Here is a 26,879-nt window from a genome sequence, read left to right on the forward strand (position 1 = left end):
AAGGAAAAAAACACATTTTGATAAGGACATTGACACAAAATTGTGGTATAGGAGTGCTCCCATGATCCTTTGTGATGCCTTTGATTTATATTTAGTTAATTAGTTTTTTTTGGCATGATTTTCTGTTTGTTCTAATAGTCTAATAAACATTTTATTATGTTTGGTTTGTTGTTTTTGGAATAAAAAATAAAAAAATGGAGAACTCATCATGAAGTCAACTAGAAAGTCTTGGTGTCTTAAAAATACACAGTTAGGGAAAACTTATTCATCACAGTTTAACACAAAATGAGTTAAACTATAGAGATATCAATCTGCCCAGTTAGGATTCATAAGCGATTGTGAATCAGGTTCATCTGAAACAGGTGCACCAGAGAGGCAACAAAACACCATCAAAAAAGGGAATGGTTTTCCACATGGTGGCCACACGGGCAAATACTTTAAGGTTATGTTTACGTTTTTTGCTCAGATTGGATTTGACCATCACATTAACAAATGTAAGTGAGCTGTATCTGTGTGTAATGTGAACAAATCTGTCCCTGAATCACCTCTGATGCTCACACTGATACCTGTATAAACGTCGCCTTCTGCACCAAAAAACTTTTATTTGAGGGACGACTCATAGCTTTATAAATGGAAATGGATGTGTTTGTTAGCAGCTCATATGTGGAGCATCTTTTACTGGAGTGGAAAAACAGCAAACAGCTGGTCTGAAGTTCATGCTCAGGTCGAGGAGGTGAAAAAAGACCAGGAGGTTTGCTTTTGCTGTTTTTGCAGCTATGACTGCACAGATGTGTAAGTACAAGAGAGAAGCATGTAGCACTAATGCTAATGAATAAAAACAAAAAGACACATGAATTCAGATTTGACCCTTCACATTCATGTCACATGTCCATGGATCAGATATGTATCCGATTTAGGACCACATATGGAAGTATCTTAAATCTGATTTGAAAAAAAAAATTGGATTTGGCATGTTCACAAACACATGAAAAAATCTGATCTGAGCCACATCGAGCAAAAAATCTGATTTGAGTCACTTCAGCCTGGTAATGTGAACGTAGTAGCCTTACTCTATCCTTCCTGACTGTTTCTTTCTTACTTTTGCTTTTTTTTTTTTAAGTTAAAGAAAACATTGTACATAAGTCAAAAACAAGGCACACAAAGTATTAACAGGAGTATACATAACTATATTTCAATATTACACCATAAGAGCAAAGGCAAAATTACACAAAACAAAAACCACAAAATCATTAAAAAAAAACACAGCTCATGCTTTTCAATACAACAAATTCATGCAAGTGAAACAAATTCATAAGTGAGCAACATATGCAAATCATCATAAGGCATGTGTAAGTGTATCAAATGTTCTAAATAATAAATATAGGAAAAAGCTTTCTCATTCTTGATCATAAGAGTAAAACATTCCACACAATACAAAAATAAATACACACTACAGAGACTTCTCTGCATGTAGTCTTTTTTTCTTTATAAAAATGACAGATTAGTAAAGCACAGTGAAGAAGAGCTATATTTGAAAAACCTCCTGTTTAAACGTTTAAAAGATAATACAGTATTAGAAGGCAGTTCACAGTCTTTAATGATAGATCTCTTTTTGACAGCTGGTGAAAAACATTGTATGTAATATTGTATGTCTTTCTCTCTCACAAACACACACACACACACACACACACACAATATACAAAAGTGCAACACAATCATACACACGCACATTCTCTCACAATGATGTCCCCTTCTGGCATTCTTCTTCACTCTTCTGTTTGTTTATGCTTTGACCTCCATTAATGCCCCGTTTCTCTTTTTCTCCTGATTGGTTACCACAGTCCGTATTCTCAGAGGGGTTTTTTGCTTCTTTCTGCTCGTCTGGGAGCTGGAGGAACTGGGGCAGCTCCAGCTGCTCTTTGGTCAGTAAACCACGCTGGTCATCCACCCTACTGCACTGAGCTCGGTTCAGCATCTCCACCAGACCTAAAACAAAAACCTCACGAATCTCACTGAGAGCTAATGCTGAATCAAATGAATTAAATTAAGGTTTTAATGTGATTTTCATTGATTGTGATTGAATGTAGTTAAACCTGCCTGAGGGAATCTCAGTAGATAGACGTTTGCTTCTGTTTGATACCTGTAAAGAACTCTTATGTGGTTGTGATTTTTATATTCTAGAGGTTAAGTTATTTATTAACTTTATTTAGTAATTTATGCAGCTTGTTCAACATAAAAAGCTGCTCGTAATTAGGGCTGCAACTAATGATTATTTTGGTAGTTGTCTGATGATCTGATGATCATTTTTACAATAAGTCGATTAGTCAACGATTATTTCTGCCATGTCCTCCATCTCTAAAAACAACAGAAAAACCGCTAAACACGAGATTTAAAATGTACTGATGATATTTAGTGAATAAATATGTAATCTGTTGTGTTTGGGCACTTTTGGAGACAAAGACCAAGTTTCTTTTGTCTCCAGGACTTTGTGTAAAATGGTACTGTTACAAATTAGCGATTTGTCGATTATATCAACTAATCGTAGCAGCCCTACTTGTAAGCTGCTTGCTATTATAATAAGCTAAATTAAAATGTTTGCTTTTTATTGGTTTCATACAAGTTTCATTGTGCTTGCATGGATCCAACTCCCTTAAAAATATAGCTTTGGGGAAAAAAAAAAAAAAAAAAAGAGACCACTTCAGTTTCTGAATCAGTTTATGATTTTGCTATTTATAGGTATATGTTAAACTAAAATGGCTAAAATAACAAAAAAGATGCTTTCAGACCTCAAATAATGCACAAAAAAAACAAGTTTATATTCATAAAGTTTTAAGAGTTCAGAAATCTTCAATATTTGGTGGAATAACCCTGGTTTTTAATCACAGTTTTCATGCATCTTGGCATGTTCTCCTCAATCAGTCTTACACGCTGCTTTTGGATTACTTTATGCCTGCACTCCTGGTGCAAAAATTCAAGCAGTTCAGCTTGATTTGATGGCTTGTGATCATCCTTGATTATATTCCGAAGGAATGTAAAAGAAGCAATAGTTTACATACGTGATAACTGTAAATGGTGCTGTTTGTTCCTATTTTGGCACATCTCCAAATAAAAAAACTGAATTAAATCTTTTTTTTTTTTCAAATTACTCAAATTTTTACACATATTGTTTTTCACCATGTGAGCATACTCTTTACAAACTGCCTTTTTGTTGGGACCTACAATGGCGTAGCAAAAGTTATGTAGCAGGAATTAATGATTATGGTGCACTGCCCTGTCTGCTGTGGGTGGTAATGCCTGCACAACTTTAAAAAAGGCACCTGCTATGAGGTCTGACTCATACTCTGTGCTCATGGCAAGGCAGCATAAATTATCGATTTTCACCTCAAAGCTTACACGAGTGGGCATTTCAGACCTCAAATAATGCAAAGAAAACAAGTTTCAGAAATCAATATTTAGTAGAATAACCCTGTTTTTAAATTACAGTTTTCACGCATCTTATCTGTATAGTCTGGATCATGTTGGGTCCAGAGCCTACACAAAATAATTGGGTGAAGGCTGGAGATACCCACCCTAAACACAGCATGAACTGTTTGGTCCCAGACAGAAAGCATTCACAAAAAGGGAAATGATAAGCTGTGCGCTGCTGTGGACTAGCAGAAGAGGAAGTGAAGACTGTTCACATGGTCTGTTGAGGTTTGTGAGGAACGTGGTGACCACAGAACTGTTTCATCCCAGACAAAACATGCTTTAATAGGACGAAAAAAAAAAAAAAAAAACATCTCTAGATACATACCATCCATTTCATGCATTCTTCTGGGCTTGGCACTCGTTCTGGCCACGTCTGGAGCTGGACCTGTTCTCACCTCACCAGCATCTGCATCAATAGCAAAGAAAGATTCTGTAATATACTACACAAGTACTGGGAAATATATTTTAACTGCCTTATTATTAGTTAGGATAACTTCATTTCTGACAAATGCAATCTAGTAAAGCCATGCTCTTATTCCCTAACCTTAAAGAACCCCTAACACCAAAATAATACCCAATTATCTCTTCAAACTACATTTGGACAGGTCTTTTCTTTCACTGACCCCAGCAATTATGATGTCCAGATCTTCTCACAGTCTCTACAGTAGACCTCTAGTTACCTAAAACTAGATCTGAAATTAAGTGGTCTCCCACTTTCCAAGACTGTTTTAACTGCAATTGTGCTTTAACTTCCAGTGCAGTGTGAAAGACTCTTTCTACAGAAGATACCCTAATCTTATTTTATGCAATAAAAAAGGTGTGTATACAAAGGCCATATGTTGGGGGGGATCTTGATGGCATTAGATGCGTCAAGACATTCTTCTAAATGACTAGCCGCCTTCTCTTAGTTAAATGATGAACACCTTCCTCAGAGTCTTTGAGTCTTCTACATAAAATAATTAGGTGAAGGCTGGAGATCATACCCAAAACCCACACTACACACAGCAAGAAGTGATTGGCCCCAGACAGAAAGGATTCACAAATAGGCTGTCTTTTGTAGAAAGACTCTTTTACACTGCATTAAAAGTTAAAGCACCACTGCAGTTAAAGCTGTTTTGAAAAGTGGGAAACCATTTCTTTTAGATCAATCCCCCTATTTAGAGGCACATTCAGCGGTCAGAAATCTCTCAGCCAGAGGTACACTACCTGAAACTATCCGCCTAAAACATAACTGCAGCACGTTTTTGAGGTTTGCATCAAGCTAGACTGCTTTTTTGTCAGTGAGAATATGGCTGCCCAATGTGAACACAATACTAGTACTTTAAACACCAATTCAAACACCAACTGAACATTCATCTGGAAGTGTGTGACTGGTTAGGATACCCACAGTGAAACCATTGGCTAGAGAAGTCATTTGAATACTGAACCTGTGCTATCTGAACCTGTGCTACAACAGATCAGTATCAGATCAATATACCAATATACTGCAGGGTCACAATTCTTAAACAGTGGAAAATACAACAGTACCCAATCACTCCAACTCTCCTATTCCTTAGTCAGACACACACACACAAACACACACACAAACACACACACACACACACACACACACAAACACACACACACACACAAACACACACACACACACACACACAAACACAAACACACACACACACACAAACACAAACACACACACACACACACACACAAACACACACACACACACAAACACACAAACACACAAACACACAAACACACACACAAACACACACACAAGATGGGGAAGGCCTAGAGTGAAGGGCTCAGCAGTGGGAGCAGTGCTCAAGCTGTATCAGCACACAGTAATTGGTCAGCGAGGAGAGGAAGACTCAGAGATAAAAGGGTTATGGGATGTGAAATGGACACAAAGGAGTTCACAAAGGGAAACGCTGACACTACCAGACAGCAGAGAGAGAGAGAGAGAGAGAGAGAGAGAGAGAGAGTTCTATTTGTAATCTTTAAACGTACAATACATAAAAATGTAAATATACAGTGTAATTATATTTAATTTAGAGACAAAGAAAGAGAGAAACAAAAGGAAGAAAGAGAGAGACTGTGTGTGAGTGAGTGTCAGTAAAGAGGAGGGAGAGAGGGGGAAAGAAAGAGAAAGAGGGAGTGGGTAAGAGAGAGAGAGAGAGAGAATAGACACGGGAGAGAGAGAGAGAGAGAGAGAGAGAGAGAGAGAGAGAGAGAGAGAGAGAGAGAGAGAAAGAGAAAGAAAGATAGGAGGAATGGGTGATATAGACAGAGGTGTGTTCTATTCATAATCTTTAAATGTACAATACATAAAAATGTAAATATACAGTGTAATTATATGTTTAATTTATACTGTCTAAATTATATTGCACAATTTTTATTTTATCTGTCAACTTTTACAGTTGATAATATTTCACAGCTACTTTCAGCTTTACCGCTTCTATGCTTTAGCCAACTCCACTGCTGAATCAATAACAATAAATCAAGCTAGAATATGAATTAGAGGGAGAGGGAGAGAGAGAAAGAGAAAAGAAAGAGAAAAAGGTGGAGAGAAAAACAATTAAATGTTATGCAGCCCACCTACAACATACTGTATTAAACTCCACTCCCATCAAACACCACCCACTTCTTACAATGACCCCTTTAACCCAGCCACACTTTTTATAAATCCACTGTAAATAAAATAAAAACTATAGAATTTAAAAATTAACTATTTCTTTTTTTTATTTTAGTAATTGTTTCACATATTCAGAAGTAATGTTCAGAAGATTTTTGTGCAGCCAATAAAGGCAGCTTAAATCTGAATAAATGAGTGAGTGAGATGGAGAAACAATTAGAGAGAGAGAGAATAATAATAGAAAGTAAAAAAGAACAGTAAACACAGATTAGCTGGATGAAATGCTTTATGCTGACTCACTTTTGACTCGGTCCAGACAGAGGGTCTTGTTGGCCAGACGTAAGACGCTGGTGCTCAAGTTTAACGGTTCTTTTGATCCATTCTATCATGAAGACAAAGCACAGATTCAGTCATTATTATGAAGTGTATAGAACGTCTCTGAACAATCTATACTCCTTATATAGTATAAAAAAAAAAAAACACACACCATAGTGACGACAACGTCCTGCGGTCGGAGGTTGTGTTTCTGGAGAACAGGCGTGATAGCGTCTCCCACAGTTTTACTAGACTTTGCCATGATTCCTGATGTCTTCCCTGTGAACACGACCTCCAGCCTGTTTTCATTAAAAAAAAGCTAATATTAGTCTTACAGGATAGCTATACATTAACAAATCATACTTTTATTCCCATTGTCTAAAATCCTTTATAAACACCTTTTGTTTAATGTAACTTTTACATGAGATTTATGAAAGTATAAAACGTGAAAATTTAAATGGGTAAAATCAGGGTATCAGTTGCAGCATTACATGTAAAGTACTGGAAAATGCAAAAATAAAAGCAACTTAAAAAGCATACAAATGTGTGGAAATGTGACCCGACTCACGTAAATGTCACTTTGAGTTCCAGGTGGACTTGCTGATCCCGGAGTATAGAACTGTCCTGGTCTAAAGAGAGAGGCTGCAACAGAAAATAACAAATGATTACACACAAACACAAACACCTCAGCATCCCATACAACGACCCAGTTACACAAAACTATACCACAGTTAGTTCCAACCCTGCAATGTGCTGAGAGGCATTTTATGAGTGCCATTATCAGCCGGTAATGCACTGTAACCGAAGCTCTCCTTGTATTACTCCACCACATACAGGTAAACTAGCAATGATGCAGTGCTTACAAACCAAATACAAACCAAATGTGATGCCACTGTACACCACTGGAAGCCGCTGGATCCCATAGAGGCACAGTGCAGAAACGGCATGTCTCGAATAGGCAGCGCAGGCAAAGACGCGGTCCCACAAATAAATAGGCCCAGCGATTCGAAAAAACACATTATTACACATATTATCAGCCACTAATATCAGGTTAAGAGTTGTTATTATTAAAATAAAAGCATATGTCTATATATTTTCCAGTTAATATAGTGTATTTTAAGCTGAATATAATGTGGCCGAAAATAGGGGATCCTTGTAATTCTGCAGGTCTTACCATTGGGGGGGGTAAGCAAGGTAAACAAAACTTTAATTCTTAAAAAAAAAACATTTTCTTTCAAAGTCAAACGAGCCTTGGACTTTACTCACCCAAATAAACAGTTTTCAGGAGAGAAATCTGTGTGATTAAAGCTCTAACGTTTATTTACAGTAAGCTTAGATTTCCACAATTTTTACTGAAACGGACGAAAATAGAAGCCACCACGCTAACCTAGCAACAATGCAGCGCTTACAGCAATGGAACAATTTTAACACGCATAGTGTTTATAACCAAACAGATCATATTTTCTCATCCTCTTTAACTCAAAATCTTTCAATAAAAGAGTGATAATGGAACTGTGGTATAATCGCAATAATACACTCGAGGTTCGTGCTATGTCTCAAGCATCTGTGTATTTTTTTTTTCTTATAATTTTTCCCATTTTTTCTCCCCAATTTACATGGCCAATTACCCAACCCACTCATTAGGACTCCCCCTATTACTAGTAATGCCCCAACACACCAGGAGGGTGAAGACTAGCACATGCTTCCTCTGATACATGTGAAGTCAGCCACCGCTTCTTTTCGAGCTGCTGCTGATGCAGCATTGCCGAGCAGCATCACAGCGCGCTTGGAGGAAAGCGCAGCGACTCGGTTCCGGTACATCAGCTCACAGACGCCCTGTGTTGCAGACATCACCCTAGGAGTGATGTGGGGAGAGAGCGCCATCTACCCACCTCGAGGGAGCAGGGCCAATTTTGCTCCCTCTGAGCGCCAGCAGCTTGATGGCAAAGCTGCATGAGCTGGGGTTCGAACCTGCGACCTCCTGCTCATAGTGGCAGCGCTTTAGACCGCTGGACACCTCGGCGCCCGAATCTGTGTGTTTTATGACATTTTTAAATAAATATAGCATTTTGGCACTGCATGACAATTAAACATACTTTATAAAACTCCACACACACACACACACACACACACACACATCTAAGCATCTTCTTTACATATCAGTAAGTAAGCATGCTAATGCATATCGGACCTTGTCTATGCCCTGGAGGTAGATGATGACGTCTTTCAGAGGGAATCCTCTCTTCTCACAGAGGCCGCTCAGCATCTCCCGCAGGGACAGACCAGCCCGGGCCGGAGCCAGGCTCGCCGTGCCGTCAGGTAGATACACACAGCAGTACTTATCCGCTCGGACTGCGGAGTCCGGATCTGAGCCTACAGGACTCGAACTGCCATTCTTCAGGGGTCAAAAGAACAAGAGGGAAGCAGTTAAGAATAAACGAGGAGAAGGAGAGAGAAAATGGAAGTGTCAATCAAGCTTTATTTCTGTTCAGCTCATGAACATCATGAAACTCAAGAACAGCAAACAGGAAGCTGTGGCAGGCTAAAAACTAATCCTAGCCTATGCTTGTTTTTAACCACATTATCACTCCATTGTTCTCTCCCTTAAAAAATCAGATTGAACTATCTTAGTTGACTATGAAGCTACACAGACCAAATAGAAGAGTACAGGCTTACTGTTTTACTAGATTGCTTTTAGCATTGCTTCGATGGATTTGGCTTTTTTGTGTTTTGCTGTTAAGACACAGAAACTATTTGCATTATTTGTAGTTAGTATTTCAAGTGAAACACAACCACAAACAAACACAAGGTCAAGCTAGTTAGAATTCTTTAATTATGTATTTAGGACACAATCCTCCATTGTCACCAGCTTAGCTGAAGTCAGAAACCTTTGGACTATGAAATGCCTTAGGCTTTTAACATTGGGACTGAGCCAGGTACACATATACTATTTATTAGGGCTGTAAAAATGCAGTAAACATGTTAATACTGCATTTAAAGTGAAGCCTGATTAATCGCCAACCTTCATGCACTTTGCCACGGCACACCATTAACATGGTGCATTTTCTAAGCTGCAGGAAACTGCAGGTCCAAAGGAAGAGGGGGAAATTGGACTCTGGTTGAGAGTGTATGGGGGGGGGGGGTTGAAGTGAAGTTAGCTTGTTTAAATCCTTTTCAGTCACATGACTAAACATGATGTTAAATTCACATAATTATATATAAAATATACTGAATTTATGTCAATTTTGTTAACGGTCTATTGTACATAGAATTAAAAACTTAAGCTCTGGAAATTGCACAATGTTACTACTCACAATAAGTTCCCTGATTATGGGTTTGGCATATTGAGAAATAACTTTGAAGTGGAAGGGGCTGTAAATATATTGTTAAATTTGAGTTATACTCCTTACACCTTTATAACTCAGAACCTATTTCTACAATAGCTATAGCCCCACATTATCTCTCTGTACTGTTGTTCTTTTATTTGTTTGTACTATCTGGGGGGTGGGTTCCTCTTACTGAGTCTTGGTTCCTCCCAAGGTTTCTTCCTCTTAGTATGATGGAGGTTTTCCTTGCCACTGTTGGCATCACTGTGGTGCTGCTCATAAGAGGCGTGGACCCGTTTCTCTGAAAAGCTGCTTTGTGACCATTTCTGTTTTAAAAAGCGCTATATAAATAACATTTAATTGAATTAAATTATAACTGTGACCTAACTATGTCAAATATGACCTATGTTAAGTGTCTGAAATAAAAAGATGTGGAAGTAAAGGTCTATGTCAGCTATTCATTCATTGCTTTACTGTTATATTAAAAATAATTTGAATTTAAAATACTTTCATAGCAAAAAGTGATATGATTTAGGTTATTTAAAATCACATAACATGTACTTAATTTACGTTTTCTAATCTATTGATTTCACTACTATTTACATGTCAAAGGACCCACACACACACACAAGTTTTCACCACAAATTTAAATTGTATTATTTTTTTCTTACCTCAAATCTGCTGGAGAGGGAGCCCAGCTCTACACTGCTGTTGGACTTGACTGAGATCTGAGACTCTTGTCTGGACACGGTCACCCGCCTGTACGACACGTCCGCTGAGGAACATAAAGAAGAGTTAGACCTTCTAACAAAACTACCTAAGTGAAAAATTCTCTTTATTTAAGAGCAGATTACACCGCACTGCACATTTAATACACTATTTTTCCTAGAAAAAAAAAATGCAATTACTGAAATAAAACATACATAAATAAAACAAGAAAATACAAGCATGTGAAAAACAGATGATCAGATCATATAAACTGTACAAAAACAATCTGTGTCGCACTGTACCTCCCCATGATCCTCTCTTCTCCACTTCTCTCCTCTTCTTTTTGTTTGCTTTGCTATCCAGTAAAGATACATTCACTTCCATGCTCTGTTCAAACAAAAAAAAAATCATCAAATTCAGCCCTGTAGAAAGTTTATATACAATGTATGCTGTATACACAAGCACGCCTAATCCTGCATTTTCCCCCCAAAACCAATTATGGAGTTAATATTGGCTAATGCACCAGACAAATCCTCCCTAATAGTGTCATTATTAAATGACAATTGCCCAAATCCTCTTTATTGTTTAGAATTAAACAGGCTGTTTTCATTATTGTGGCTTTAGGACTGACTAAATTAAAATGCTGTGAATGCCATGTTTCGATCCTAATTTAAAAAATGTAGTCCAGACTAAATCACTCCTTAAAACTTTATAAGGAGAGTTGAAACTGTGGTCAGCTTAACATATGAATGTATGCAAATGCATTGGCTTCACAAAACAGTGAATACAAACAATGAATCATTTCCCTGTATTGAGAACTTACACTGAAATGCCAGTCATGTGACAGTAGTATTTAATAATACTGAATGGGTATGGCAGAGGATGTTACCTCAGATTATGGCTTGGGAACCCCAACACATGTATACATTTTGTTGTTAGTGAGGAACTAATGATAATGGTACTGTGATAAAAATGGAAAAAAAAAAAAATCTGAATTTTGAAATCAGAGGTTTGATAGTGGATGCCAGATGAATGGAATTTTCCATTTCTAAAAGGTGTGTGGACAGTGCGTGTAATGATCATGACCGGCGGCTTCTGGCTAGAACTGTCCGTGTGAACAAACAAGTGATTTCTGACAGAGACCACACACAAAAAACATCCTACAGCTCAGTGCACTGTTCTTTATCTTCCATGGAACACAGCAAAAGTCATGGAACATATGAATACCTATTCCCATCCCACGATTTCTGGCATGTCAGTGCATATTTATATTCATTATTTCAAGAAAGCAAAAAAAAAGAGCAGTTTATGATGTGGGCTCTTAATCTTCTCTACTCTTAGTTATCTAGTACCCACCTACACTCAATAGAAAGTTTTGACCTTTTACTGCTCACAGAGTGGCATTTCCTCTGTCCACTTCTATAAATGTAATGGACCTCACTCTTAAGTGAATGTATTACAGTAAATGTAGTACAAATTACATTAAATGTAGTTCCAAAGCTAAACCAATCAATTGTATATTGAATTAAATAGCTGCAGTCATTACTGCAGTCATTCAGGGTGCATCAACACTCTTATACTTCACTACAACTATATAAAACTCAGATCCTGATTGCTCAGATGTGCTAAAACTATATATAAAGAGAAAATATATATATTTCTTCAATTAATGTATAATACACTGCAGATTAATTTTTTTGTCCCTTTCAATCAATCTCGAGCTATTACTCCGGACACTAATCAGTGGGAAATTGGGAGCCCAGACTGCAATGGTGCATCATAGAAATCAATATGGCAGGAACTTTATTTTATTTTATTTATTTTTTAAATATATCACATTTTAAAGCAGCAGATTTAATTTCACATAATTATTATGGTTGCATTTCTTCTCCAAGTAAATGTTTTACTCCATTAAAAAGCTCATGTTAGTTTAATATGGTCCAGATATTAAACCTGCTACATATTTTATAGGAATCTGTGAGTTGTAAAGAAGTAAAGACGTAATTCAGCATTGTTTTCCATAATTACCCCACACAAAATTAAGCATTCATATCACTTCATTTAGGAGTATTTTAGCTCTGACTGCTAATTAAATAAGGCAGGATAAAGGTCAGCCAATCAGAACAAAGACAATATAACTGCCTGTTTAATTCTAAGAGATAACACAAAAAAAATGATTATGCATATAGGCTCTCCTTGCTTAGAAATGTGTAATGGGTGACTGAGGTCAGCAAATGTATATACATATTTTTACAATAAATTGATCATATAATTATCGTAACAGATCTAATTACATGATTACAATGAGATGAAGTGGTAAATCTTGCCTTCCGGTCATTGTTGTTGGATGTGATGCACTCTCTGGAGCCCCTGTTCTGGGGCTGGAGGTCGGGCAGCGGCCGTCCCTCCACACTGGCCAGCATGCAGTTCTGATAGAGCGGAGAGCGCACGAACCGCGCGTAGCTATCAAACTTCATCAGCTTAAAGATCTGTTCACAGGAGGAAACAAATGTAGGACACACACACACACATGTATAAGATCACACAAACACGGCCTGTTTTACAGTGTAAAGTGTGAATGGGTGCATGCTGAGTTCTGCACCTGTTGCTGTGCTTTGCTGAACATGTCGGGTGTGGGTTTCTCCAGGTCGCTCTCAGCAGTGCGGGCCGTGTCGTCTATGTTCACAGCACTGAAGGAAGCTTCAGACAGATACAGATCATAGATGGAGCGAGCCTCCCTCTTCAGCTGAGGAGAACAGAGAGATAAAAATAAATGACTCAAATGTAGATTTCCTTCTGTGAGGCTATTCTGTTTTCTGTGGTCGTCAATTATGAATGATGTAAATGTAATTTAATTCAAAAAGTGGCTTGAAGAGCGATGAGTGAAGGGAGAAAAAAAAAAAAAAAAAAAAAAAAAAAAAAACAGAAGCCATGTGCTTCCTGTGCACTATATTTATTTATCTCAGCCTGAATTACTAACTAGTGTTCGTTTTAAAAATGCAATGTTTATGCTGCTTTGTTTCATTGTGTGGGCTGGGTAATACACAATGCAGTTTTGAACATTTTAACATAGTTTATTTTTATTAATTTTGTTGTAATACATGTACTCCAAGAACTTTGGATATGACCAGAATTTCATCACCCTGTTTACCAAAATGTATGTATGTATGTATGTATATATATATATATTCTCATCTCTTAAAAATTTGGCAATAAGATTTTAAGTTTTGATTGTAGATATATATTGAGCTTTTGCTGTAGATATTAAGCTCCACCCACTCACACTGAAGTTATAAGCAGTGGGGCACTATATTTATTTATTTCAGCCTGGATTACTAACTAGTATTTGATTTAACTGTTGATGTACAAAATATTCAAAGGTTTCAAACTGCATTGTATATGATCCAGCCCACGCAGTGAAACAAAGCTGCATGAACAAACAATTTCAAATCAAATATTAGTTTTAAAATCACAAAACCCCAAAAACATCCACAGATTCATTTCTTTGCTACAGAAGTTAAGCTCCACCCACTCACACTGAAGTTATAAGCAGTGTTTCAGCCTGGATTACTAGATTGAGAATCAATTGTGTGGCAGTCAATCAAGCATATACATTTTGCAGTGCTGGAATCATTAGTGCTGCTGTTAGAGTAACAAACTCCTGCCCCATCCATTATCCATCACTGTCATTTGTTTATTTTATAACAAAAATATATTTATAAAAGTGTATTTTTCTCTTTAATTAATCAATCAACCTTTATGCAAACTACAGAGTACACTGAGGGCAGCCTTATTTACAATGTAGCAGAATACAGAGCAAATAATAATTGAATTACATACAAAGATTGTAACAACTATTATTATTAATAATATATTGAGAAAATGATAGAACATAGCATAGTAAGTAAAACATAAAAAGGGGAAACGATATTGTTAAAAATAAGTAAGAATTTAAATTAAATTAAAACTATAAAAAATAAAGCAAATGGCTAGGTATGAGTAAGAGGTTATCTAAACCAGCATAAAAGCCTGGTACTACAGATTGCACATCCTTTTATTGATCTCTCTTCCACTATACTGAAGCAAAAATACATCTACCTGTTACTGCATAACTGGTATTAAATATTAAGTAGAAAAAAATACAATGAAGTACATCCTATGTTTATTATTTTATTATTATTAAGCATTAAAATTTAGTAATGTTTTAGAATGTCTTAACTAGTACATACATATATATATATATATATATAGGGCTCTACCCCAGAATTCTTTCTATTACCAATTAGTAACTGACTGTATTTATTAGCAGAATATGTCCACAAACATTTGAACCTTTCTTATATCTTAGTCTGTTGAGATTCTATACGTCTCATCACAATATCATCTATGACACCATCAGCCCAGAGTTCCTCTTCCTCCTACACATCCTCAGCAGTGGCTGATAACTGTACATGTTCCAATTCTCACAGACAGAACTGTAGTGTCAGCAGTATTCTGTACTCAGTGTGCCCTGCCTTCATTTAACCTATACCAGGGAGATGACTCGGTAAACCCATCCCTCTAAACAAGTTATGAGACAAAATGTATTAATCCTTATCAAGTTTCGAGAGAAGTATCTAGAATTATAAAGCATCAGACCGTGAAATGCAAGGCTTTTTAATTTTCTTTTGTTTTGTAAGAGCTTCCCTAGCACATCACAGTGCTCTTGTTTTGTGTTTAAATTGTGCTTTTGAGCACTTATTATTCTTAACCATGATGTCTTCAACTAAATCAAAAATTTATTGCATTTCATTTTTAAATATGTCAATTTAAGTGCATTTCTGATCATACCATATATTTTGCCTTATAAAAGGCACAGGGGATGTTAAAAACGGTTTATTTGGTGAGTAAAGTGCTTGCCTTTTATTTACAGTAAGCTTAGATTTCCAAATTTCCACTAAAGCTGGGGCATTAGCATTAGCAGCTAACCGCTAATGCCGCCTAACTGACGGCCAACAGCACTACACTGAGGAACTCCGAGTGTTTCGGTAAGCCAGGGCGATATTAGCTAGCGGTTCATCCTACGTAGCTTGTTTTAACACTGTAAACACGCAGGCTACTGTCCAATAATACTCACCTCTGAACAGCAAAAGAGCCAGCGCTGTGGTTAGCAGCTAATGCTAATGCTGCTCCAGCAGTGCTAGCCGAGGTTAGCAGCAGGCTACAGTCCAATAACACTCACCTCTGAACGGCCAAAAAGCTAGCACTTAGCACGGTTAGCAGCTAATGCTAATAGTGCTGGAGAACTAAACTGAAACTCCTCTATAACGATGTACTTCAGGGGAGTAGTTTTACTGCTCCTTAAAACCTGACTGGTAAAACTCATACATACATAAGGTGCACAAGATTATAAGGCATACTGTCGATTTTGGGAAAAATGAAAGGATTTTAAGTGTGCCTTATATTGTGAAAAATACAGTGAACATAATTTTATGCACATTTAGTGTTTGTGTAATTTTACGTTATAAAAATATTTGTATTATGTGTATTCCTTGTAGGATATGTGCTTATTTTTGTTTAGGAAATCTATAAAATGTTTTGAAATCAGTTGGCTACAAGTTGATGACTACTTATCAAATACCGTAGCCCAGTAACAACATTTAAAATGAATCGAAAGACATTAAAATAATAATGATGTTTCGGACACAAAAGAATGAAAATATGGATTTGCCTAGGACCAGCTGTAAACCCCATCCAGAAAACATAATAGTATACACAGAATTGTAGATATTAATACAAAAACCATCTAGAAAACCATCCTACAGATTTCTAACCTGGTGATTGTTAGTCTTGTAATCTGACAGACAATATTTCATGAAACACAACAAACAGCAGCCAGCAGTTCAAGCTAATTATAGCACTTTGGGTGATGTTAAGTGTGACTTCCAGAAAAAATAAACTATAGAATAAATTCAAAATAGGACCAGCATTAAAGCATTAAAAACAGTACCTCATCCAGATTAGTGGCTGGAATCTTCTGGAACTTCTCACAGGCCTGCCAGAAGAGGATGTTCTCATCACTCACTTCTGATTTGAGGAAAGCCTGAGGATCACATTTAAATAAATCTTTACATCAAACTTGTAGTTGGAAGTGTGTGGTATTTTAATGCACTGTTTTTCTAAGTGTTATCTACACATCCTTTCACTTGATTTTGTTTGCATACAGTCATTTGTTTTTAAAACATACACTACTGGTCAAAAGTGCATGACCCAGACAAGCTGCTTTTTAAAAATGTTACCATTTTAGCAATGACTTTATTACTGCTCATCACTTTGCCTTTCAGACCAACAATAATTCTTCTCTTCACTGCTGAAACTGAGACTTAGCCAAATGTTAAGCTAAGCTAAAGATGCTGTTGCCATGTGAGTCAGCCAGACGTGACTCTTCCTGTACCAGTTTTCTCCAGTTACCAAAAGTATTCTAAAGCTGAAGGAAACTCTGTCTATTTCTTAAAGAATATACTCTATTTCTAACAAAATACTTATATTTTTATTAGTTAGCATTAGTTGTGTTTCTTTTTCTCTTCCAGTCATTATAATATATGGTATTATGTTTTATACCTACCCTAAGAGAAATTCCCTGTACATCTGGTACTTAACCGCCTTAGTTAAGTTAGAAATATACTCATAGAACAACTGTTATGTGGAAAAAAGTATCTAGACATAGGCTGAGAATATAATATTTAAAAGTGGAAATCAGAAAAAGTGAGAATGATTAGTAAATTAAAATATAAAGCAAACAGTTAATTGTTCAAAAGATCAAAATAAAACTGATTATGTTCAATGTGTTTTATAGGATATTCTTCACCTGAATGTTAACAGAAATTTCCCTTTTTACAGAATACAGTATAACCCTTTTTATACTAAAAAGAGGAGGCTTATTTATTGCTCTGCTAATATGTGCTTATTCTCTGAAAGCTTACGGATACAAAGGGAATACAGCAGCATGATTAGAAATCATGTGGACTATGTAGAGAACAGTTTAAGCAACACTTAACCACAGCCATATGGACATAACGAAGAAACTCTGATGGAAAAAAAAGTAGTAAAATGATTGAAAATCTATGAAAAAACTTGTTAGGGAATCATACATTTGCCTTTTATCAGATCACACCAAACCAATTGTACCAAACCATTTGGTTAAAGTATATCTACATCTCTAGAAAAAAAAATTAGAGACCACTTAAAACTTGTGTTTCTTTGATTTTACCAAATCGAAAACCTCTGGAATATAATCAAGAAGAAGATGGATGATCACAAGCCATCAAACCAAACTGCACTGCTTGAATGAATCCAAGAGCAGTGTGTAAGACTGGAGGAGGAGAACATGCCAAGATGCATAAAAACCAGGGTTATTCTACCAAAATATTGATTTTTGAACTTAAAACTTTATGAATATAAACTTTTCTTTGCTTCATTTTGCTCAAACTTATTATTATCAGCAGAAATTGAACTGCTCTCAATTTATGCAGAGCTGTATCCATCTATTGTTTCACAAAACTAAGATGTTTTTTGTGAAAGCTCAAAAACAAAACTGCTCCTATGAGTCATGTAAAAATGCTGATCTAGACAGTATAAAAAGCCTGGGTTGTGCAACTTCATGACTTAAACCACAGCAACATTACAGACCAGACCAACTCATAGCAAACTGCCACCCCCACCTTCTCTATTTTACTGAAACAGGCACAAAAAGACGCGTCTTTCTAACAAATCACCACCACTTCAATCAATATTTAGGTCATTATGTTGGCACACAGAGAACTGACTTCTATTTAGGTGTGTCACCACAGGCCAATCAGAAAGCTCGCCACATTCTCACACTGTGAAAATGCACCAGACTCAGACACAATCTGGTGATGAGAAGAGTAGAACAGGCAAACGCCAAACTGGCAGCTGAGCAAGTCAATTACTCATCTTTGGACTGGGAATAGAAATAGATTCAGTCAATCTAAGAGCAAACAAGACCTGTGTTTTTAGGCACATTATGTACAGACATGCTCTGTACATAATGTATACAACACACTGACATGCCAAACGTCATGTGACAAGTTCATGAATTAGGGCTTTTGTCACATCCCACGAAAACTAAAGAACACTGCATCGACTCCTGCACTGAATGTGGATGTGATTTTCACCAGAATCGCTTGTCTTTTTACATGGACAAGTCTAGTCAAACACCACTAGTCACAATCATTACCACTCACTGCCCTGTCCACTGTGGGTAGTAATGCCTTCTATGGCATATTCCCTGTAAACACGACACTGTGGATTAAGGAATGTTAAGGAATGTCAAATTCCCACAAAACTTTAGAAAAGGAACATCCAATCCATCCGACACCAACTATAAAGCCTCTCTCCAACTCTCATCATTTTTATCATCTTGTGTAGTTGATCCTAAGTCTTACCCCTGAGGGAACACTTTTTCTTCCATTTATAAGCTGCTATCCCATTGGGGTTCCAATCGATCTTCATTTGAATGATCCAATATCGATTTATACAAACCCAAGATCAATCCTTAGAATCAGCCCATTTTCCACGTATATGCGTTTAGTTTTAATATCTCTCATCTCTTTTTGAGCACCGCCCTCTGGCTGGGGTGATCAGTTAACCATAGCTGGAGCAGAAACACCCAGTAGTCTGCACTGCGTATCACTGCTGCATGTGTTTATCAAACTAATTCATTTTACACAGTTTTGAGTTGTTTTCGCCTGCACTTAATTTGAAGTACCTGACCAGGTAAAGCTACCATTAGCTTAGCGGTTTAGCCAATTCACCGGGCCAATTGTCATTAGGCTTATTGTAATTTCCCATCTGAACTAGTGGGTCTGGGAGAATTTCACAAATAAATGAATAATGTATGAAGCATGTTATGTTTTTATTTTATGAAACTAAAATGTCAGTATATACATTGTTGAAAACAATGGCTTCCGAAGCTTCAATAATGTTCTGGAACCACATTTTGTTTTACCCACACGTAAACATTTGAGTAAAGTATCCATTTCAAACCTGTTTAGAGATGTAAAGCACTGTGTAGCATTTAACTACATTAAATGATATTTAAAAAAAAATAATGTTACTGTTGTGTTCTATAACTGTCTATATTATATAAACACTAATATTTTAAATATTTGAAGTTTAAGTGTTCCTTGTATAATTACATCCTTGTAGATTCCACTAACTGGATAAAAAGTAAACTTCTCTCATATTGTATAAAATGATTTTGTGCATTTGCTAAAATCTAATGTCTTGACTGGTCAAACTATATGATTTCTGGTTGAGCAGTCAAATATGGCTGAATTGTAACAAACCTTTTTTTATTTCAGAGATCAGATGAAGGGTCTTACTGTGAAGTAACGAACTCCAACTGGGTCCTCCAGCAGCCGCTCGAAGCACACAGCCCAGCTAACCACCCTGCTGGCCGGTCCGTCCGCTCCAGGAAGACCCGCGCCTCCAGAAGAGCTGCCGTTTAGACTGGGGCTGCTGCCTGTACCAGACAACCTGGACATGTTCAACTCTACAGAGAGAGAAAAGAAGTGAAAACTGTGCAGAACTAACATTACTACTATTCCTATTACTATTCCCATCAGCACATGTTCAACTCTACATAGAGACAAATAAAAATAATTAAAAGTATTGTAGAACTAACATAGCTACTGTGCCTACTACTCCTCTTATTCCCATCAGCATATGTTCAACTCTACAAAGAGAAAAAGGAGGGGAAAATGCAATATAACTAAAACTACTCATACTACTACTACTATTACTACTACTACTACTACTACCACCACCATTACCACTACTATTACTACTGTTAAAATTACTGCTGCTACTACCAACTGCATCTCTACAGAGACAAGGGAAGTGAAAATACTACAAAACAACTACTGCTCCTACTACTACTATTACTTCCACTTCTGCTGCAACCATTTCTAATACTGCTGCTGCCACTACTACCACTACTACTACTACAACTACTACTACTACTACTAGAGTTACTGATACTACTGCTACTACTGGCTACTACAGTCTTTGCTACTACCTAAATTCTAGGCCTTGGGGATGACATTCTAGACATTCAGCATCATTAAATAATTAAGATTTAATCAAATTTATTGAGAATGGTTTGGTGTGAAATGTTCCCTTACAGAGATTTTTTGAGTAAGAACAGTGGTGCTAAATGAAAGAATTAGATTAGTTTAATGCCTCTAAAAACACAATTTCATAAATATTTCAGGTATTGTTTTTGCATACATTTGGAGGGAGGGATTGGCATGTTTAAAGGCATGTGTACACAAATTGGACACATCTGTATCACAAGGAGATAAGCACAGACTTTTTACGAAGAAACAGAATTGGGAGAACTTCTATTTAAAGACATGTTTAACCCAACAGAGCACATTTTAGGCATAGAACTGAAAGAACGGACATGGATAACAGACTCAAGTCTGGTCTTGAGACCACAAGAAGATAACCTTAAACAAGTTGATTTGGCCTCTGTCTTGACTCAGACTTAACTATTAAAAGTCTTGGTCTCAACTCGGCCCCTACTATTAAACAACTTGGTCTCAATTCAGACTTTACTACTAAAAGTCCAGGTCTTGACTGGGATACTACTATATAATCGAGTTGTCCCTGTCTTGTCCTTGACTCAGACTCGATTACTGAAAGTCTTGTCCTTGACTCAGACTCGATTACTGAAAGTCTTGGTCTTGACTCGGACTCGATTACTGAAGTCTTGGTCTTGACTCGGACTCGATTACTGAAAGTCTTGGTCTTGACTCGGACCTGATTACTGAAAGTCTTGGTCTTGACTCGGACCTGATTACTGAAAGTCTTAATTGACTCGATTATTGAAAGTCTTGGTCTTAATTGACTCGATAATTGAAATGCTTGGTCTTAAATGACTTGATTACTGTAAGTCTTGGTCTTGAGTCGGAATCAATTACTGAAAGTCTTGGTCTTGAGTCGGAATCAATTACTGAAAGTCTTGGTCTTGAGTCGGAATCAATTACTGAAAGTCTTGGTCTTGACTCGTAATCAATTACTGAAAGTCTTGGTCTTGACTCGGAATCAATTACTGAAAGTCTTGGTCTTGAGTCGGAATCAATTACTAAAAGTCTTGGTCTTGAGTCGGAATCAATTACTGAAAGTCTTGGTCTTGAGTCGGAATCAATTACTGAAAGTCTTGGTCTTGACTCGGAATCAATTACTGAAAGTTTTAATTGACTCGATTATTGAAAGGCTTGGTCTTAATGGACTCAATTATTGAAAGGCTTGGTCTTAATGGACTCGATTATAGAAAGGCTTGGTCTTGACTGAATTACATGTATCTGTCTTGGTCATGAATCGGCTCTATCACCTACTTGACTACAACAATATATTCATGGCCCTCTTCTATCCTGCCAAATTCAAGTTAAATCTAAAGTATTGTGAGCTCAGCATCTCTCTGCTCTTCGATGCCAGTTTTCACAAAGCAAAGATTAAACACATCAATCAATCAGGAAAACAAAAATCAAGATAAATCTGCAGAACTCAGACTTACCCCCATCCGAAACTGCCTGCATCTGCAAGAACAAACAGACAATAAAAACAGTCAAACACTGAAGAAAGGAAAAGGTCTGTAAGAGAAAGTGTGTGTGTGTGCTGTCATTTTGGGGGCGGGAAGTTAAGGTTAAAAACAGCTGAACAGTTTGTTTTTGAAAGTGTTGTTTTTTTTTTTTTGACGGCCTGTTTTTAAATGCACAGTTTGTGCTCTGTGCTCACTGGAGAGTGAAAGCTGTCACACAGGAAACGGGTGTTTCATCTTCGCACTCTCATGACTTTGCCATATCTAACAACGCTCTCGTCACGGGTCTCGACTTCTCAATGAAGGCCTCTTCCACACAAACACGCATCTTTCATACTCTTAAGCTCTATGAAGGAGCATGCTGTGGTCAGCTTATGAGTTCCTGGTTGTACTGTTTCATTAAAGGTCTCCTCCTTTTTTGTCCTTTGTGAAATACAATAGGTCTCTCTGAGTTGTATATGAATGCTGCACATGAAACTGTTCTACAACCCTCATTGTCTGCAGTAGTTAAGAAAAGAAAATGTTTAGAAAAACGAGTCAATAAGAAAAAGCACACGGGTCTACGTCAACCCGTGAACTAGTATTAATGGCCTCGCCCACCGTGGCTCACGACCGTCCAAAGACAGAGCTGAAGCTAAGCTGCAACAGAGCAGACACTGTCAACTTAAGAGCCTACAGCTCTGTTTACAGCAGCTAGTTAACGTTAGTTATCTTGTGTCAGTAACTATAGGTTTAAATAGGATCTCCGATGGATTCCACATTTTACCAAGACCTTAAATATATACTAGGAAAGCACGGTTTGACAAAGGTAGCACAACTAGACAGAACACCAATCAAAGCAGGTGCCATTTGCGTCAGATTTTATGATATAGAGCACTGAATCACCAAGTCTGAGGTAAGAGTTTAGTAGCGTTAGTTTAACTGAAAGAAACATTATCAATGCCATGGGGAGAGCAGCGCCACTCTGCTGTGTGACAAACAGCCATCACTTAACCCACAGCCGAGCCACGCTGAGAGTCTGACGTTAAGTAAAGTTTAAGGGTTAAATTTACCTAGCACTCAGTGCTATACCTTTATATCTGAGGCTGTATCTCTTAAAACATTTTGTCCTTTGAATTTTAGAGCTGTAAAATTGACTGTGGGGGGAGGCAGGTAGGTGTTCTCTGCTGCAGTGCTGTTAGCCAATCAAAGGCGATATATTTGCGTGTATGAATATTTATGAGCATGAGCCACAATCCTGTCTGTCTTTCTTAAGAGACCACTAATCCAGTCAACTAAAGCTGGGCTAAATAGAAACAGACGCACTTTTTGTTTCACATGGCATTCTCTAATACTTGAGACCACAAATAAACATATTAAAATAAATGAAAAAAACAATCTGTGATTATTTGAATGCACTCAGTGAGAGGAGCCTTAGTTAAGTCAAGACGTTAGACGATCACCAACCTACTTCAATCACCCCCAGCTCAGTTTTAGAATGGAGAATTTTGTCTGCAATGTTTTAGAAACAGAACCTGGCCTAAATAATGATGGTAAAGAAGGTGCAATATTATATTTCTTTTCAATTTTAAACCACTGAAGATCCAAAAAATACTGTTAGTCACCCTCAGACGTCCCAAGTCTCCCGGAAGTTGCGGGACTCTAAAGCATATCAATATAAAAAGAACGAGTGGCCCAAGAGTGAACACAAACACGCATGCAGGTGACAAACTTTTTTTTTTTAAACCCAATCGCCTGAGGGAAAGAGAAGGAGAGTAAGAGAACGGCACTCCCCTATTGTGAATATTATATATATATATATATATATATATATATATATATATATATATATATATATATATATATATATATATATATATATATATATATATATATATATATAAATAATAGCCAAAAGGCACCTCCCTAAAATTCAGTTTTGCAACTTGGAATGTCGGCACCCTCCTCCACTGGACCACAACACAGAGTGTCCAGCCCACCTGATTAACCTCAAAAAAGGGCTTTTTACTCTTATGCTAAGAAGGCAGAGAAACACACCAGCCAGGGCTTTTGTTGTTCATAAAAAAGGCAATTTGCCTCCAATTTGAGGCTACATTGTGCAAACCTGGCTTAAAAGAGGTTGGCAAATAAATGCACAATGGTCATTTTTCTACATTTCTATACAAATATTAGTGTCAGCATTGGCAGATGTGTTTAAAAACATATTAGACATCAGAATATGTCCACAAATCCCCAGTGCAGGAACACCAGGCTCCAGGCTTCCCTGCAGGAGCTTTACCTACATATACCTGTCCAGACATTTATGGAATGCAGACACTCATATTTTCACTACAGCAACACGGAGACACTTCATTGTTCAGTGTTTGTTCAGTGATTTACATCTAGTTCTAACAGACCCCACCCATACACAGACACACTCTCATACGCTAAAAGAAGTGTTTGAAGCATGATGTATCAGCATTCTTAGTGACAAAACACATCATTCTTTCCACAGCCTGCAATAATTGCAGCACGGGGCAGAGCAGCACAGAGCTGACAGGCCAGCCACATATCTTATCCAACATCTCAAGCACCGCCGTGGCAGATGTGGCTATCTGAGATGACTTATCTGCAAGAGCACACTTTCAAAAGGCATCAAGCAGTGTGCAGTCAATGCACGCTTAACTGATTGACTGAATGCAGTGCACATACAGTATGGGTCTAAAGTTTGTGGACACATCTTCTAATTAATTTATTCAGCTACTTTAAGCTGCAAGAGCTCACTGGAAGTGAGAAAAATAACGTGAATGTATTTCCTAGAATTACCCAATGCCCAGTACTGAGCTGTAGAACAGGGGAAGTGTGTTCTCTGGAATGATGACGCTTTATCCAGTACTTTTTGTATGAGTTAGGGATGAGTTAGGTAGGGTAGCTCTTGTCATTGAATGCATCCAAATCCTCACGGCAATGCGCCAAAATCTAGTAAAATGCCTTTTTCTCTGGACAGTAGAGAAATTTACTCCAACAAAATCTGAAAATTATTTTTAACACCTTTGATTTCACAAGAAATCAATAAGCATTCCAATACTTAAGTCCATACAGTCTAATACTAGTAAAAGAATAATATCATTATGGTCACATGCACATGACTGCATACTCTGATTTGTTTTAAAACTAAGCTTCTTTCATTTACAGAAAACTATCATTTAGGCTACTATATGCACACATTTGAAACAATTGACCTGATTACACATGTGCATGTTCAAAGAAAAACACCCTTAAGCTGTCACAATAATCATATTACCGGTTTATCGTACAATAAATGGACATTACCTCAATCATTTCTGATAATCATGATATTGTCTATTGTGTTTAGTTGTACATTTGTTCACATACAGAACATTAAAAAGGATTTTAGCCAGACCAATGCTTCAATAACTGTAACTATATACAAACAGCAGAAGGTAAAAAAAAAAGTATATTTCTCAAACTATGATTAATTACAAATTTGTTGCATTTAAAGTACAGTTAGAGTTAGAGTAAGAATGCTTTGTTGTGCTATCCTATCATTATTATGTTAGGTGACACTTAATGGTCTTAAAATGCCAATAATATAATTTAATCGCAATATATTTGGAACAATACATCATCCACAAAATGTTATCATTAAAGGCCTAGACATCCTCCTCTTCTGAACCACAACACAGACTGTGGTCTACAACGTCCAGCCCACCTGATTAACCTCATCAAAGGCTTTTTACTTAGCTAGTCCTTTATTAATGAAGGCTGGCCATTTTTTTTTTTTTATTGATTAAATGAAATTTACAAAAATAATCACAACCTTTCATTTGTTTAAAGAGGATATTAAGTCTTATATCTGCTCAATTAAATATATAGCAGCTAAATTAACGAACAGAGAGAGAATCTAAACTAGATTATCTCATTCAAGATAAGATGGGTTTTTTTAATATTTGAATCAATTTACAAACTAATGCTGCACTTTTAGACTGTACTTGTTTGTAACTTAGGCGGCGGCGGCTGGCCACACCATTCAGCCTCTTTAAACCGGCAAACCCAAACTGGAACCAACAGTCAAACTGGCAAAACTCCACAACAAAGCTTGAGAAGTTTTCAACTTCTTCAACTGCACTTTATTAAAAACCACTACACCCAGCCTCCTTACCCCACCCAGCACACATTCACTACCACATTCAGATAAGGCCTCACTTACCAGATGACCAGTGGGCACTGCCAGCGTCTTCATCTTGCTGGACATAACTACATCAGCGCGAGATCGATCCAGCGGAGGACGAGGATGTCACGCCGAAAACAAGCACACCCTATGCCAATATTACTTCACGCCCCATTACTTAGCACTCCGTGTCATTTCCTGTTTCAAAGGGAAGTCTTACCATAGCAACACACCGCAAGGGGAAGCGGTTACTCTGACTAAAAACCTCTCTTTCTTGACCTTGTTGAGTAACTCCACAGCACTGCATGAACACTGCGCCTCTACACTGCCTCTACACCTGCCCCGACTCAGCCCTGACAACCACAAGTCAGGGCAGGGACCTCCACTGGAACTGAAATCACGGCGCACACACGCACATGCCTTACCAGTTCTGACATGAACTCTAATTAGACTGAAGAAAACATTGTGGGAAATGATACTCTGGTCGAAGTTGTGGTTTAATGGCAGGTAAATACTGTACGTTGGCTAAAATTAGGCCTGCGCAATTATAGCAGAAACATTTTTAACTTAATACAGCTTATGTTTCAAAGTTTTTTTTGCTTGTATTTTTTTTTTGCTTAGTGCAAATCAAACCAGAAAATGTAGAGAAACAAT

At 37.2% G+C, this 26,879-nt stretch overlaps 1 protein-coding gene across 1 annotated transcript; it reads right to left on the bottom strand.

Annotated features, from left to right (window-relative positions):
* Positions 1-1,166: 1,166 nt before the first annotated feature.
* rgs14a (regulator of G protein signaling 14a) lies at positions 1,167-26,568 on the bottom strand. The gene is made up of 14 exons (XM_022672028.2): positions 26,265-26,568; positions 22,031-22,052; positions 19,833-20,002; positions 16,439-16,531; positions 13,052-13,195; positions 12,777-12,938; positions 10,752-10,836; positions 10,413-10,516; positions 8,607-8,810; positions 6,984-7,057; positions 6,588-6,714; positions 6,401-6,482; positions 3,794-3,874; positions 1,167-1,986 (listed from the first exon to the last, which is right to left on the bottom strand). The coding sequence occupies exons 1-14, from the start codon at positions 26,307-26,309 to the stop codon at positions 1,736-1,738; spliced, it is 1,644 nt and encodes a 547-aa protein (XP_022527749.2). The 5' UTR covers positions 26,310-26,568; the 3' UTR covers positions 1,167-1,735.
* Between the last annotated feature and the right edge of the window lie 311 nt (positions 26,569-26,879).

Source organism: Astyanax mexicanus, chromosome 2 (genome assembly GCF_023375975.1).
Source record: "Astyanax mexicanus isolate ESR-SI-001 chromosome 2, AstMex3_surface, whole genome shotgun sequence".
NCBI classification, from domain to species: Eukaryota; Metazoa; Chordata; class Actinopteri; order Characiformes; family Acestrorhamphidae; genus Astyanax; species Astyanax mexicanus.